General features: G+C 43.0%; 2 protein-coding genes across 2 annotated transcripts; both read left to right on the top strand.

The window, feature by feature from the left end:
* The first annotated feature begins 1,212 nt into the window (after positions 1-1,212).
* PLA2G4C (phospholipase A2 group IVC) lies at positions 1,213-13,536 on the top strand. The gene is made up of 16 exons (XM_031054729.2): positions 1,213-1,432; positions 2,171-2,211; positions 3,158-3,277; positions 4,230-4,372; positions 4,698-4,896; positions 5,180-5,297; positions 5,749-5,886; positions 6,572-6,625; positions 7,467-7,520; positions 8,330-8,452; positions 8,571-8,696; positions 8,850-8,912; positions 9,713-9,808; positions 10,746-10,900; positions 11,632-11,800; positions 12,401-13,536. Exons 2-16 carry the CDS (start codon positions 2,200-2,202, stop codon positions 12,574-12,576), a joined length of 1,746 nt encoding a protein of 581 aa, XP_030910589.2. The 5' UTR covers positions 1,213-1,432; positions 2,171-2,199; the 3' UTR covers positions 12,577-13,536.
* A 738-nt stretch (positions 13,537-14,274) lies between these two features.
* On the top strand, positions 14,275-15,334 carry LOC117437056 (feather keratin Cos1-2-like). The gene is made up of 2 exons (XM_034070040.1): positions 14,275-14,433; positions 14,722-15,334. The coding sequence occupies exon 2, from the start codon at positions 14,743-14,745 to the stop codon at positions 15,046-15,048; it is 306 nt and encodes a 101-aa protein (XP_033925931.1). The 5' UTR covers positions 14,275-14,433; positions 14,722-14,742; the 3' UTR covers positions 15,049-15,334.
* Positions 15,335-16,544: the final 1,210 nt, after the last annotated feature.

Raw genomic sequence — 16,544 nt, 5'->3', positions numbered from 1 at the left:
TCTTATGAGAGTTTCCTTCTTCATCTTTTATACAGTCCTTCTACCTGCTCAGTAAATAAGCCTCACTATGCCTGGAAAGCTCTAGATTGACTCGTGTTTCGTGTAATTTTTCCCTTGGGGAAAAAAAAAGCAAAACCTGGCATCTCCCTTCGTCATTTGCAGAATAACTCCCTTAGCACTTCTCCTAAAGGCATTTAAAACTGTGGCTGTGGGAGGCTCTTAAGAGTAATGTTTGTTTTCAGACAATAAGAAAGTTTTAGAAGGTCAAAGAACTGCCTTGAGAGTAGAACATTAAAGAGACAAAACACTTCTAACTTCCATTTTTTTGCTACTTATTTGCCACTCCAGAATGGTGAGCATCTCATCCATGTCCTCTGTCTTATCTATCAAACCTCTTCAATTGTCCCACATGTCAGAATCATAGGATCATAGAATAGTTAGGGTTGGAAATAATGTGTCTAAACTGGCAATATCTGCCTGTGTAAGAAAATGAAACCTGCTGTACCTATTTAGATCCTATGTGTAGGCAACAGAATGAGAGACATTACAGGACACAATTTCTTGACTAGCTGAACAGGCATACAGATGGCAGGGGATTGGAACTAGATGATCTTTAAGGTCTCTCCCAACCCAAACCATTATATGATTCTATGAAATATATCTTATAGGCACTACTCAAAGTAGATATCTCAGTGTGTGATTCACCTCCATAGAAAATGCCTCATGTTACCCATTTTCTACAGATATCTGTGCCAGTACATGAAGCTCTAAGAAGTCTCCTTCAGGCTTCCTAAGGAGTGGTTCAGGTGATTGTGTTTGGCATCATGTTTTCCCAGGAACAGAGCACCTCCACACAAGTACGTGTGCAACACATAAAAAGGATGAGTCTGTTCTCTAGAACCAGACAGCTACATGCAACCTTGCTGAAGAGAGGCATTTTAAAGATATGGAATCCATCAAGAGTCATTTCAGCTTACTCGTCTGTTAGACACTTGTTGAAAGCAATAAGGTCCTGTTTACCCTTCTTAAGACTGAAAAAATCCACTGATGGAGCAGCCATAAGATGTTAACTGCTTAACTGTGGGGACAACAAAAAGGTTAACTGCTTATCTGTGGGAACAGGATACCCGTGATATACTTGGCTCAGAGCCTGTGATAAATACGGAACAAAGAAAACAGAATAACAAACCAGCCTTCTGAGAAAGCAGAAGGCAACTCCTACAGTTCCAGGAAGTTCCAGTTATCTATGCCGCTTACAGCCATTTATATATCCACACCGAAAGTAAAAACGTAATTATTTAACCACAGTGATCCTCTGTGGGTGAGATCTTCGATAAAGACAAGACCCGACTGACACTGGACTCTGTGGCACAGATCGTCTTTGAAGTGAGACCTTTCTGACACCGGCTGGCTCCACCCCAGGAGTTGTTTGGTGAGTGCCATACTGGTAACACCTCAAGCAGTATATGTATTGTATAGGTAGAGATGTGGAGAGATTGCAGGAGCTCAGTCTGTTTAGTCTGGAGAAGAGCAGCCTGAGGGAGGATTTTTATTAGTGCATATAAATATCTCAAAGGCCAGGATGATGGTGTCAGACTCTTTTCAGGGGTGTCCAGTGACAGGACTAGGAGCAATGGTGCTCTGGTTTCAGCTCCTCAGGAGCAGGGGGGAAGAAGGGGGAGAGTGAGTGAGCAGCTGTGTGGTTCCGAATTACCGGCTGGGATGTTCAGCCTGTATCAGGAATCTCCCATTTTCCCCTTGGGAAGCAGAATGTTGGAAACTTGAAAGAGCTTTTTCATGTTATCAAATTGGACTGAGTCTGGTCAGCAGTAGCGGACAGAGGGTGTGTAGCTGTTCAGGCTAATGATAGTCTTTGGATATACACAATATTCATAACTTCTTTTGATATCCAACATTTCCTTGTTCATATGCCAATATTCCATGGAAGATGCAACACTACTGACAATATTGACAATGTGGAGCATTGATCATTAATCCTAGGTGAGGATTAAGATGGTGCAATATAATTTCCCAGTCCTTTTAAGGGCTTGAGTTGGGGGATTTTTATTATTTTACCGTGGAAAAGGGTAATAGGAAAATAACTTCAGCTCCTTTGGAGTTTGAAAGTTACTCTGAGCTAAGGCATTGCTGTGCATTCTGTTTTCAGTAGGTTTCCAGGAGGCAACGACAGACATCTCAATGGCTGCCAAGGTATGTTCTTTCTACTCTGGGTTTCACCTCTATCTCCTAATCGCTCTCCTGGCTGCTTCATTTTCCACATTCTAAGACACTTGTGTCATGATTGTTTTATAAAATGGATGTTCTTAGTACTTCATGCTAATATTACTCTGCAAAATATGTGTAAGGAGTAACTCCATTTCTTTGAGACTTCCTCTCCAGATGATAACTAAAGAGGATCCTCCAGGACAGGAATCAGAACAAGGGTAGGATTCATCTCACCTGACTTCAAACATCTGTGTTATAGGTTTCTACAGATGAGCTAGTCCTGAATGCATTTCATACTGGGGTTAAACAGACACCTCTGAAGTATGATTTAGGAGTAGCACCCTGGAGTGCTTCTTGCTCTCCAATGATGTTTAAGGATGTTCAGAGGACTGCAGACCTCAGGCTGGAGACAAAGATTCAGCGATGAAGATTCACCTGGAAAAGTTGCATTTCTTTAGGCTACCTTGAATATTAGATCAAGTTAGACATTTGCTTCTAGCTGAGAAATATGCCATTGGCTTGAGTGCCTCAACAAGTAAATTTCACTGAGTTTAATAAATTGCTCCAACAAGAGACTTGTGTTACCATTGTGGAAAACACTGACAGGCACAACAGTGTTTCCTTCAGAAAAGGGACTGGGTTTTCAGTCAGGAATTTGGGGGCTTTTTAATAATGAAGAACTGAAATTTTTGTTCCTCTTCCTTCCTCTTCACTTTGTACGTTTGGTTCATAAGTACTACCTGTTTCATCCTGGATTGAAAGTGTAAGACAAAAATGAGTTCCCTGATCTTCATGCTGCTGTTAGGTATTGAGTCAGAGTGAACACTGTCTAGTTTGCAGAAATCTGGGTCCTCTGGATGGATCCCATAATAGTGATGTTCTTGCAGTAAGAAATATTCTTACCCTGAATGTGTTTCACTTTGTATGCCAGGATGAAGTCCCCTCCATCCGTCAGTCTGATGGGCTCTCAGAAGGTGAGATAAAAGCCACCCATAAGAGAAAACAAAAAGTAATGATGTGTCTGGAAAAACTTGGGATTCGTTGTGAGCAGGTAAGCACTGACAGTCTTAGTAAGGAAAGGAGGTAACAGTCCAGTGATGTGAGTGGCGCACAGAGTGCCATTTGAAGTGAGGTGTAGACCCAAGGAAGCATCATCTTTTGTCACAAGTTTTCCAGTGCAGGCTTTCTTTCCACTGCTGGGAAAAAGATTCAGGCTGGAAATTGCCAAGGAGACAAAAGGAAACAGGAGACTGCACTTTCAGTGGAATTCCCAGCTGCAGTTCCTATATCTATCAGCTAATTAATCATTTGCTTGCCTTTGCATATCTCTTATATACATGTCATGACAATCAGAAATGGTGCCTGAGGACTGGAATAAAGCAAATTTCACCCCAGTCTTCAAACAGGGTTAAAAAGAAGGACCCAGGGAAATACAGACAGCCTCCATCCCTGGAAAGGTGATGGAACAGCTAATCCTGGAGGCAGTCTCTAAGCACATGGAAGACAAGAAAGTGGGAGACCGTTCAGCAAGTTGAAACATTTATGTGTTGTCAGTAGCTTTGTAGCCACAAATCGAAAGCACAGCACCATAGGAGCTGCTGTGTAGAAAGCTGACTCTCTTCCAACAATAGCCAGTACTATGTTTTCTTGAGAATTTCCTGTGGCTGCCTCTAATAGTTTTACCTTCCTGTTTTGGAAATAAAAACCAGTTTTTGGTGACAAAAAGGTAACAGATGTGACATCTACAGGAACACAACATGCACTGCTCAAAATGTGTGTAGATTTTGAAGCTACAGCACAGGAGCACAGCACAAATCTTGGCATTATACAAAAGAGAACCCATTCTGTGACACTGAAGTAAAGGAAAAAGTAGGGGAAGAGAGGCAGGTTATGGAAAGTGTCTTAGAGCAAGGAAGCGTGCCAGGTGAGAACTGCAGTAGCCTTTATCCTTGTCTGTTCAAGCCTTTGGTCTAAAAGAAATGTGTTTTCTGTCCACTTTCCAGAATCAGGTGCCCAATATTGTTGTTCTGGGATCAGGCGGGGGCCTGCGTGCCATGATAGCCATGCTAGGAACCTTGGTGGAGCTGAAGAATCAAAATTTCTTGGATGCTGTCACATATCTCTGTGGGGTGTCAGGATCCACTTGGTAGGTCTGGTGCGATCACGAATGTTTTTCCTGCTCTATAGATTCAATAGCAATTCAACACTGTTGTCACTGTTCGTAACTCCCTGTTGGGCTCACAATGGTAGGTGAGGTATGTGGCTGTGCAATTGTGGGAGGTACAGGGAATATTTGTGACATGAACTACAGTCCTACAAGACTGACCTTGGATCTGCAGACAGGATGAAATTAGCACCTCAGTGGTGATTCTGCCACAGATACTGTACCTGCATGCATATTCAGATTAAAAAGCAAAGCCCTGTTTGCTTTCCCCTATGCTAGAAACAGGACTTTTCTTTCTCTTTAAAAGGTGTATGTCCCTCCTGTATGAGAATCGGAGATGGTCAGAAAAACTGATGTCTTTAGAAGAGGAAATATATGAAAACCTCTCTAATTCCTCCTGGCATATTGTAAAAGCTGAAGAGTACTTAGAGGAGGCAGCAAAAGATGAACTTTACTCACTGACCGACTTCTGGACCGCCTGTTTTGTATACCAAATAGTGCAGAAGGTAAGAAGCTAACTGCAAATGCCTTGGGATTGTTTTGAAGATCTCGGAGTAATTGCAACTAAATTTGACCTTGGTGGATGTTTTGGTGGATGTTTTTTTTTGAGTAGTTGTATAAATTGATACATACTTTAGATCATGACATCTTATCTCTAGATATGAAAAAGCAGAAGCAGTTAATCCAGCTCCTTGGTTAATCCAAGTCTTCTGAGTGGGGGTGTCCTTAGTGCTATAGCAGAGGGGAAGGGCATTTTATGTTCCTTCAGAGCCCATGCTTATTTTTCAGTTTGATGAGAATGAGCTGGCTGATCACAAGGAAGCCTCAGAGAATGGAATAAATCCATACCCAATTTATGCAGCAGTGGACAAAGACGAACTGAATGAAAAACATGAAACGTTTCCAGGTAAAATATAGGCTTTTAGTCTAACTGTATCTTAAATACCATGTATTAGATTCCTTTCACTTAATAGCAGGCATTAACTGTGCTGATACCTGGTTGCTGACTGTGAGCCTATGTCTTTGTTTATTGATAATGGAGGAAAATATGCTTCCATGGGCTTCCACATGATTCAGCCACTTCCATGAAGAGTCTGAATCACATTCTGTACAAGTGGCTTTCATGATAGGATAAGATGAGCCATCCCTAGTATAGTATGGGATAACAAGAGCATATCATAGAGCAGGTGGTAGCATTCTTACAACTTGGTTTATTCTCTATATGCCAATTTATCTTTGTCAGCTAATATCAAAGGATTTTAGAAAGGAAAAGGAAAACAACCATGATGCTACTTTGGGACAGTGAGGTCAAATGTGTTTCCAAGTACTGAATGAAAATGTTGTTTCCTTTTTCTCAGGGACCTGGTTTGAATTCACTCCCCATGAGGCTGGATATACTGCCTTGAGTGCTTTTGTGAGTACCAGATACTTTGGAAGTAAATTTGAGAAGGCTAATCTGAAGCAAAAGAAGAAGAAATGCATTAGTTATATGCAAGGTGAATTTTCCTAATTCTGCTTCGTAGAAAAATACAGGTTTAGGTATTCTGTATCTTTCTACAGGTAACAAGAATGCATCTATTATTCCATGAATGCATGCATAATAATATATGAATTCTGGAGAGCAGTTCTTCTCACTTCACATGTTCAAACTGATACATCTGAATGCCTCTCTACACTCTGTTGTCCACACTGACCAGTTTATGTGGTTGTTATGGGAAGTTAGAGACTTATACTGTAGGTTACTGAAGTTAATAAAATAGTTCCAACCCAGATGCTGAAATATTGTCATCCCAGCATGTTCACTTTGCAGGGAGAAAGACTTTGCAAATTAGAGACATCCTCTTGTGAGGACCAGAAGCTCCTATTTTGTTTCACTCTGTTTCAGCTCTAGGACCAAACCTCTTTCATTCCCTACCTAAGCAGTATAGCTGTAAGTGTCCTCTCACTTGTTTTGACACAACTGAACATAGCTTGTGTTTAATGACTTTATACCCCATTCTCCTCAAAACACACCCTTGGCACCGTGCTATAGGGGAAAAGAAGAAAACAAAAACAATCTAGTTCTTACTGTTTAATTCCATGAAGGAAAAGTGTGCTACTGAAAGGCAAACTCAGGTTGAATTCTCAGCGAGGCTATTCTAAAGCAAGCACTGTAAGCACATTTTCTTTTTGTTGTTTCAGGCTTATGGGGGAGTGCTCCTGCCAACATGGATGACATTATCAAGTTCATACGAGGTACTACATTTTTTGTGTTGGTGGTGTGCTCAAAGGAATTGTTGCACCAGTGGGAAAGTCTGGAGCAAGGAAGCCCCTTATCCTTAGGAACATGTAAACAAATTGCATCAGGTTAAGGAGCATGCAAACTAGTTGGACATAGGCAAATCCATGGGGCCTGATGGGATACACCCATGACTGCTGTTGGAGCTGGTTAATGTCGTTGCAAGGCCACTCTCAATCATTTCTGAAAGGTCATGGCAATAGGGAGAGGGTTCTGAAGTACATTTGAAGTACTCACTTTAATGTTTCTTTGTGAGTGAGAAAGAACTTCACAGGTGCTCTTTCTTCATGGATACATTAGGATTCCTGCTTAAAGAGATGACAAAACTGTCTAGAAATGCTTCTCCATTGAGTATAAATCTATCGTAGCATGAGCATGGACCATAGGAGTCCATGCCAGTACCACAGGTTCACAGATTCAAATATCATGTGGAATGTGGACTGATCTCCACATTAGATTCCTTATGATGTGGAAGGATCAGAGATGGTATGTAAAACTCTGAGGTAGGACACTATCAAAACTGCTGGAGGGATAATAGGGATGACTGAGACGCTGTCAGGTATCTGAGACATCAAACACGGATCTGTGAGCGATGAACAGAACCAGCAGGAAATCAGTACTCTTCTGGAGTGTCAGCCACAAGGCAAGTGGGATCCTCCAAGGCATCTGAAACAGCACTGTACATCTACAGTTAGGTGCATGGCTACCTTTCCTGATGTCTTTCATTGGCAGGAAGGGGAAGAGGTATTTTATTGGAAGGGGTATTCTTATTTTAATCATCCTTTTATTTCTTCCAAGACACCCTAAACAGTTTGATGCAAGTACGGGCCAGTGTCCTCTCCATTGCATTCAGTGAGTTCTTGTGTTTCTTGCTCTTTATTTTGCAGCTTTTGGGGTTTTTTTGTTTTTAATTTAGCATTCTTTTCTGCCGTGGGGGTGGTCAGTCACGGGAACAGGCTCCTCAGGGAAGTGGTTACAGCACCAAGCAATTCGGAGTTGAAGGAGCATGTGGATGATGCTTTTAGTCATGTGGTCTAGTTTTAGGTAGTTCTGTTAGGAGCAGGAAGTTAATCTTGATGAACCTTATGAGTCCCTTCTAACTTGAGCTAATCTGTGATACTGTGATGCTATGATGCTGTGAAATGTTCACATGGAAAACTGAGATTTTAATGACTCTAAAATACAAAATACATTCCTACAATATTGGCTTAGTAACACTGGAAGAAATCACACCAGGCTTCACTCAAATCATTATTACATTTCTTATTCCTTTATGTACTTATTTGTTTTTTAAATTCAAAATGGGAATGAAGTATATTAGATAATTCCCATTTACTCCAAACTATATTTCTGCTCCTCCTCCTATTACTTTGTTTCATGGAGCTTTTCTTCCAAGATGAACACAAAGGCCATGTGAATCCTGGTATAGCTGCACATCTGTCCAGTTGCAAATGCTCAGTGTTAGGTGTTCTTACTGTCAAGCGAGAAATACTATGGCACATGGCTCCTCTCACTAGCTTAAACAACTTCTTTAGGATAAGAGAAATGAGGGCAATGTTTCTAGAGATTCCACTCAATGTAGGGACTACATCTTTACTAATAATCTGATATTTGGTGAGATAAATTCCACTCTGATGTAACTTTCATCTTATCTTTCTTAGAGAGAAACCCAAGAACCTTCACGTCTTATCAGTCTGTTCTACTTCTGCTAGACCTTTACTTGTGTGCTGTAAGGGGGAGTGATCCTAAGAAAGTCTTCGAGAAATTGATGAGTGTATTGTCAGGCAAGTGAATGGTGCTGAGATTTCCCAGCATTTGCATTTTTACTCATCTGGTTTTACAAACAGTGATTCCTTTATTGTGCATTTGCATATTTTCCTTCTTTTCTCGCTATTTAAGCAGAGGAGGGACAAAGTGAATCCATGAAACTGTGCATTGCAATCCGTGACTCTTGGGCAAAGAAAACAAGGGAGGAAAGAATGGCAAGCTGCTTTGAACTGGACAAACAGATAGAAAAGGAATTTGGAGGCAAGTATTGTATATTAATGCTTATCATTAACAACACCCTCTCCACCCCAGGTACAAACATCTACCTGCATAAAAAGTTACCCTGGAGGTTGCCATGAATTTGTTTCTTTAATGTGTCAGTTTTGTGCTTTTTCTCCACTTGATCTTCCTCAGTGCATCTTCGAAAGGGAATTATTCCGGAAGGAGAGTTGCCACCATCCGAAGCAGCTGCCCTAGGCAAGTGTATCTCATTTTAAATATCTTTTATTACTTTTCGTATTGTGCATGCTTTGAAAAATTCCAGCTTTGGAGTTTTATTAACTTAAATTCTGGTTCCTTCTGGAGTGAACCAGCTAGTGCTCCGAGATTAAATCTGGATATTGCAGACAGGTCTTCTTGTTCTCCACTGCCTGTCCCAAGGAGTGTGTTCATGGATAAGGCCTGGATGTTCTCTGTCTGCACAGTCCAGTCCTCCAAACTCTTTCACTGCGCTGATCTTACAGTCTCCCACAAGATCTCTTGATGCTATCATGGCTTTCAACTAGTATACCCCACCTTGTACATGTTGTTCAACTGGATTGTAGCATGGTTCTTACTTTATTCAGGCGGAAAGAAGATGAAGAGAAATAACAATCCCTCTGAACCACAAGAATGATGTAAGAGGCCCAGAAAAGGTCAGATCTCTAATGTACAGCTCTGGTGCAACCAGGGCTGTACATTACCTGTGAGCCTCAAGCATGGTGAACATGTCAGCTTGTGTAGGGCCAGAGTCCTGTATAGTTTGTGCCTTGAAGGGCTTACTCAAATCTGTTTCAGCTGTACTAAGAATCCATTGCTTAATGTTAATTATTTGAACTAGAGGAAAGCATGGTTCTTTCTTTTCTGAAACACTCAGGCCTTGTCACTCAGGCTGTCCGTACAGCATCTGCACATATGTTCTTCTGCCACCATGCGTCTCCGCCAGGTTTTGTAACACCAGTCAAAAAGTAAAGTTCTCTGGATTTAACCATGTTCTGAATTGTACTGTCTCTTCCCAGGCTCCGTGTGGGATGCCCTTAGGGTGCTGTATAAAACCGTCCGATGTGTGTTGACCTGGAAATGGGGAACAATTCATAACTTCCTTTACAAATGCTGTAAGAAAATCCAATGAAATCATGGTCTATGGGGCAGAATGCATGGGCTTTAGCAGAGCTTTTATGCTATGTTTGTGTGATGTTCAACTCTCTTTGCCATTTTCCTTCTTAGTGATTTAGATAACTTTTCAGGTTCCACCCTCCCTTAACAGCATCCTATTAAGGGCAGCAAATAAACTAGTCATAAACAACACACTACTACAATCTAGATCTGCAACATCACTGCAGATATATAAACTGAATTCTGTCACAGAATCACAGGCATCTAATGTCACACAATCTGTTGTCCCTGTGTACAGCCCGGGACAACAGCATTGAGTTGGAAAACACAAAATGAAACCTATAGGACCCCTGTGTTGTTTTGAAGGAGAACCTGGAGGGCACAAGAATTAACCTAAGGAGATAGAACTGGACAGCTGGGTTTATGAAATCAAATTGTGCTCCTGATGCATGAGGAATAACTTTGGTCTCTAGATTCCTTTGCCTGCCCTAGCTGGATGTTCAATTATGATAACAGAAGCTTTGGCACATAGTATGTAAGTAGAAACCTGCACTTACCAACTGCAGTTAGGTGTTGTGATTTCTAGCTGGCTCATGCATTCATTTTTGTGCTTAGCGATCTTCTTATGTTAAAGCTATGGGTGCATGGTTCTAGGTTCTGACCTTAAAGAGCTCATTGGGAATTCTGATTTGCAACTGACCACAGTCAGAGAGAGGTGGGTCAGGAGGATGGGGACTTCTCTTGTCAGAATACAGCTGGACATCTGGCTGGGCAGGAGAGGCAAGGAGAGGCAGGTTTCAATACCTTTTTGAGATGCACCATCAGTGAAGAACAATAGACATTTTGGGGGCTGGTCATGTGTGTGTGTATATATTTTATATATATATATATATATATGTCTTTATGAAATCTCATTGCTTTCTTTCATTGGATTAGCTAACATTAAGCCCTCTTACCTGGGTGGAAAAGAAATCCTCTCTTTGATTGATGCTGGTCTGGCGATAAATTCTGCCTATCCTCTGGTACTTGGACCATATCGGCAAGCAGATCTGATCATCTCCTTTGATTTCAGCTCTGGAGATCCTTTTGAGGTACACCCTTTGACAGGCAGTATTTACAGCAAAATAACTCTTTGCCTTTTTCTTGTATCAGTATCTGTAAGAGTCTTGCCCAGCTTCCCTTTGTGTAGGCTTTTTCCTCCTAATATACTCAATTTCCTTTTATAAACAAGTTTCATTGCAAATGTGGGTAAATATACAATACTGTTTCTGTAATTGCTTCCCTTTAAACATACATGCCTAGGGAACGAGTTTAGGGAGCTCGAGTTAAAAAAAGAACTTGCTAAGCTTCCAAAATGTTGTTGCTCTTCTGTATCATTCCAGAAAGATCTTGTGAAAAGCTTGTCTTTTGTGACTCCAAGAGTCATCATGTCTTGAGCTACAACTTCACCTTTTACCAGGAGTGCTTAAGGAAAAGTAATAAATCTGTATAATCTAAACCCTGAGGCAGTTTGGTGACAGAAATGCCAAGGTATCAGTTAAGAGTAGCTGTAGTTTCTTAGACAAAGGTTCCTGCTAGGAGCAGCCCCAGAAGTGAGTGCCTGATTCTCATTCATATTCCAGACTTAGTCTGTTCCTCAGATAATTCTTGTGGAAAACTTAGACTTTAAAATAAACTATATGTTACAATTATGTCTAGCCCAAGAAATTAACCATCATTGTTCTGTAGCAATTTGTTTTATTACTGGAGATAGGACTGACTTATTCTCGCAGTTCAGAAAAAGCTAACTACAAAATGCTTACACAACTTCTCTGTATGTCAGACTATCAAGAAAGCGGCTTCATACTGCCAGAAAAACCATATCCCATTTCCTAATATAAAGGATCAGAAAATGGATGAGAACAACCCTTCTGATTGCTATATCTTCCGAGGAGACAAGTCATGCCCCACAGTCATGCACTTTCCACTCTTCAACAATGTGAATTGTCCTGGTAAGAGGCTCTATGCAGCATTGTCTCTGTATATTTGCATTTCATATTCTCAACATATATTCAGTGCCATGTTCGAGTCCTCCTTTACTCAGTGCTGCTGCTGCAAATGGAGACAGAAGAGAAGGAACAGGACAGACTATGGAAAAGCTTGCACAGGCATTAATGTACTCACCCTCTCAGATGTATGTCCTGAGCTATAAAGATTTTACACTACTCTTGATTTGTTCTGTAAATCAGTGTGATTAAATTGTGGTCCTTCTACTGAAGAGTTGTTGGGGAGGCATTATATTTAGAAGCCACAGTATCCAAGCCTGGGATATTTATCACTGCTTCCCTTTATAGTTATTGGTGAGGAACAGTATTCCCCCCTCTCTGACACCTGATGAAACAGATATTGAAGGAGGTACCTCCAAGCTCTGACTGATGTCCTCCTCTCTCTTCACTGGCTATGGCAGGATTTAATATAGTAAAGAACTTGTATGTGAAACTTGCAGATTTCCAGTGATTAATGCTTTTCTTGAAAGATCTTGTAGTTTTCTTGAATGATCCTGTAGTTTTCCCTTGGCATTTACTTACATATTTTGTTGACCTATTTTCTAGGTAAAGTAGAAGATTACAGAAACAGGTTTTCCACCTTTAGCATGTCCTTCCCAGGAGAAGCCATCAAAGATCTTCTTAAGAAAGCACAGTTGAATGTATCCAATAATAGGGATAAGATTCTAAAAGAGATAATGCAGCTTGTGTTGTCCCCTCGTACAAAGAATTTGCAAAACTGAGGGGGTTTTTCCTTCAGTACAAGATGCTGGATTTATGAATCACTTCAAATGTAAGTTTTATTTTTTGTGAAGATTTATGAAGCTCCAAATCGCTCCAAATTTACGCCACTGCACTGCTCATTTTGGCCATTTGTTGTGAGTTTTCACACTGTGCTCTCTACAGCTATAACAGATTTCTCTATTATCTCGACCACATCTCTTTAAGTTCCTCTACAGATAAAAGAACCAAAAAGGTGCTATTGGGAGTGAATTATTTGGCACATTTTAAATGTATTTGTGAGACTAAGATGGTCTGAGTTTCTGAAGGGCTGAAAAGGTTCCCTTTAGAAGTGGCTGAGATGGACACATTGGTGTTTGCAAAGAAAGTCTGAAACCAACAACCAAAAAAATCTAGAAATAACCGAAAGGAAGAATAAGGGATGAAGGAGAAGGAGAGAGAAAGGGGCTTTCCACAGAAGAATAGCTCACCAGGCAGCATGACAGATGATAAAGAATTAGATGAATCTGTCTTAAAGGGAAAAAAGAGCCACTATAATTTGCTTTTGACAATGGAAGATGAATAATAGAGGAACCATGAAAGAGAAGAAAAGTCTGATGGTCAGAGACTTACAAACCGTCCTGGTATAACTAAGGTGTCTCTGCACAAGAGCAAGATGTCTGTCTGTACCAACCAAACATGAACTGATACCAGCCTCTGATTTGCTCATGATACTGGTTTTTCTAACCTCTTTCTTTATCTGTATTTGTTGCTTATTCTTTTTTTCCCTACATTTTATGTATAACAGATTTAAACCTTATTGTTTATTAAACATGAGCTGTAGCTTGTTCCTAATGGCAAACATATTCCGCTTTATCCCACAGTGTACTGCATAATACCAGTCAAAGAATGTATCTCTCATAATCTGGCATTGAACAAGTGTATCTGTGACATTAAAAAAATCTCTGAATATCCTCCTCTAAGCTGTCCTGGAAATCCTTAACTTGCAAGTGTTTTGTTGTGTTCAGCCCCCCATGGCAGGGGATTGGAACTGCATGATTTTAAGGTCCTTTCCAGCCCAAACCATTCTATGACTCTATGTCATCTAGGCTCAGAAGCGATCTCATCGATGTGCATAAGTACCTGAAGGAAGGGTGCAAAGGGGAGAGAGCCAGCTTTTCTCAGTGGTGCCTGGTGACAGGACTAGAGGGAATGGGGACAAACACAGGAGATTCTGTCTGACTTGAACACTGGAACCGGGGATGTAAAACCTCTGTCTTTGTAAAGGTTTTGAATATCTTTTGAATAGCCTTGAAAGCTGCCTGGTTCTTTTGCTAATATCAAGAAAGCCAGTTGTATCTTAGGTTAAACACACACAGCAATGGCCTTCCCTCAGAGAGAGCTGAGGGCAGCAAGAGGAAAGGCTGTGCCATGTCCTCTCCTGCGGCAGTCCTTGGGCATGCGGAAGAGAAGCACCAGAGCGGTGCCCATTTCCTGACACCTTGGCCACAAGCAAGGCCACAGGAATGAGCCAGGAGCACATCCCCTGCCTGCACGGGATGCACCAGCCCTTGATGGGAGGCTTGTGCTGCGCTCACGTGGTTCTGCCCCGGAAACCCTTGTTCTTGTCCTGCCGGCACTTACAGAAGCCTTCCTATGGCAAAGCACCTGAGCCGGGAAATTAAAAGGCAGCAGTGGCGGAAACGGGGACACGGCCCCTGCCATTACCTGGGAGGGTTTGCATTTGCCATGAGCTTGTCAGGAAATGCCTCCTGCCACAAAGGTGCCTGTGGGCCTGAGGCACTGCAGGACGACTATAAAAGGCAGCCCAGGTCTGTGCTCCTCATCCCCTTCTCTGGCCTCCTTCTCCTGGGAATCAGGTGAGTGCGAAGCCTCTTGTGCTGCTGCTGCCAGAGCAGGTGGTTCCTGCCCGTGTGTGTGAGCTGCTGGGGGCTGTGGGAGCGCAGGGCTGGGAGCTGCTTGTCATGGGAGAGGGAAGGGGAGAGAAGGGCTTGTGCAGAGAGAGGCTGGGACTGAGCTGAGCTGGCTGCTGGGCTTGGAGGTGCTCAGCGTGTGCTGGGCCAGCAGGTGCCTTGGCTTGCCCAGGCTTGGCTGCAGAGCTGCTGCTGGCATGTCCCATCATCTGCTTGCCCCTGCCCTGTGTCCAGGTGAAGCTCCAGCATCCAGACATGTCCTGCTGCAACCCGTGCGTGCCCTGCCAGCCCTGCGGCCCGACCCCGCTGGCCAACAGCTGCAATGAGTGCTGTGTCAGGCAGTGCCAGGACTCCGTCGTTGCCATCCAGCCCTCTGCCGTGGTGGTGACCCTGCCTGGCCCCATCCTCAGCTCCTTCCCTCAGAACACCGTTGTGGGCTCCTCCACCTCCGCTGCCGTTGGCAGCATCCTCAGCTGTGAGGGAGTGCCCATCAACTCCGGGGGCTTCGACCTCTCCTGCATCACCAACCGCTACTGCAGCACCAGGTGCAGACCCTGCTAAAGCTGCGTCCTCAGGCAGGAACCTCCAAGAGCTCACAACATGGATCTGGACAGGAGATAGAGCTTCACGGAGCTCTTTCCTCCTCCCACTCTCCTCTCTGTTCCTTTCCCATCTCCACCTCCCACACCAGCCCAGTGGGGACCTCTCGGCCTCCCTCCCTGCGTGTGAGGGGCAGGCAGACAGACACCCTGCAGGAGCTGCACCGCATCTTGGTGCCTGCCCCTGGTGCTCCCTGTGAGCCACCTCCTTTTCTTCTTTACCCTCATTAAAGTTGTGCTGCATCCAAGCCTTGGCCTCTGAGTCCTCCTTCCTTTTGTGGCCACCGTTCCAATGTGTTCAGGGGAAAAGCTGGAAGTGGGGCAATCAGCATCACTGCAGTGGATTTTGTCACTTGGAAACATGGTAAATTAGTTTCATGTTTTGTGAATTTATAGAACCATAGAACATCTTGGTTTGTAAGTGGCATTAAACTTCATCTCATTCAAATTCCCCTGCCACAAACATGGGCACCTTACATTCGAGTAGCTTGCTCCAAGCCCCTGTGTCCAACCTGGCCTTGAGCACTGCCAGGGATGGGGCAGCCACAGCTTCTCTGGGCACCCTGTGCCAGCGCCTCAGCACCCTCACAGGGAAGAGCTTCTGTGTAATATTTCATCTGAATCTACCTTCCTTCAGTTTAAATCCATTACTGTTGTCCTATTACTACACGCCCTTCATCAAAAGTCCCTCTCAAGCTGCCCTTTAGACCTCTTAGGCACTGGAGGGTACTCAAAGGTCTTCTGGAGCCTTCTCTTCTCCAGGCTGAACAAGTCCAGCTCTCTCACCCTGTCTACATAGAAGACTCTTCAAGTGCAAGCATCTTGCAAATTGCTTACCTACCAAGTGGTCCATCCATCACATCTATCCCTCTCCATTTTAGAGATAAGGGTGTTGTGCAGGACTGTTTCAAGACCTACGAGCTATTGGGGTTCTGGAGAAAGGCTGGGATAGCTCTCCTGTCCAGAGTGTGCAGTGGCTGTGAAAGCAGAAGGCAAAAACTGCAACCCTGCACTTGGTAACAACAGAGTTTTTATCCTCCTGGTGACCTGATAGGCAGAATCCTTTAGGAAAGTGCCTGGAGGAGTGTCAAAGAGGCCCAGGGCAAATGTGGGATACAGCAGTTGAGATCTGATGGTGATAACGTTAAGGAGATCACCATAATTACTTCCACCAGTTCCATTTCTTAAAGGATCTACCATGGACAATTTCTGTTGAAATTTCTCTTTCTATAATTGTGCCTCATACTCTGTTGGACCCACTCCCCTGGGCTTATATGGCAAGGCTTTGGTAGCAGGAGGAGGAAGGGTGCCGGGGTGGTTTCTGTGACAAGAATCCAGGGGCTTAACCCATGCTCGACAGTCAGATCCAGCCAGCTCCAAAATGGACTCGGTGCTGCCTAATGCTGAGCCCATCACTCTGGTGGTGCCTCTGTGAAAACGTGTTTAAGAAAGCGCAGA

This window comes from Melopsittacus undulatus, chromosome 17, assembly GCF_012275295.1.
Source record: "Melopsittacus undulatus isolate bMelUnd1 chromosome 17, bMelUnd1.mat.Z, whole genome shotgun sequence".
Classification (NCBI taxonomy): Eukaryota; Metazoa; Chordata; class Aves; order Psittaciformes; family Psittaculidae; genus Melopsittacus; species Melopsittacus undulatus.
This window is presented reverse-complemented; position numbering and strand designations above follow the sequence as displayed.

Excerpts from the sequence above, each read along its gene's own strand:
- PLA2G4C (XM_031054729.2), top strand. Across the intron at positions 8,697-8,849 it reads GATAGAAAAGGAATTTGGAG|TGCATCTTCGAAAGGGAATT; the intron begins GCAAGTATTGTA and ends GATCTTCCTCAG. Across the intron at positions 10,901-11,631 it reads GCTCTGGAGATCCTTTTGAG|ACTATCAAGAAAGCGGCTTC; the intron begins GTACACCCTTTG and ends TCTGTATGTCAG.
- LOC117437056 (XM_034070040.1), top strand. The coding sequence starts at position 14,743 with ATGTCCTGCTGCAACCCGTGCGTGCCCTGCCAGCCCTGCGGCCCGACC.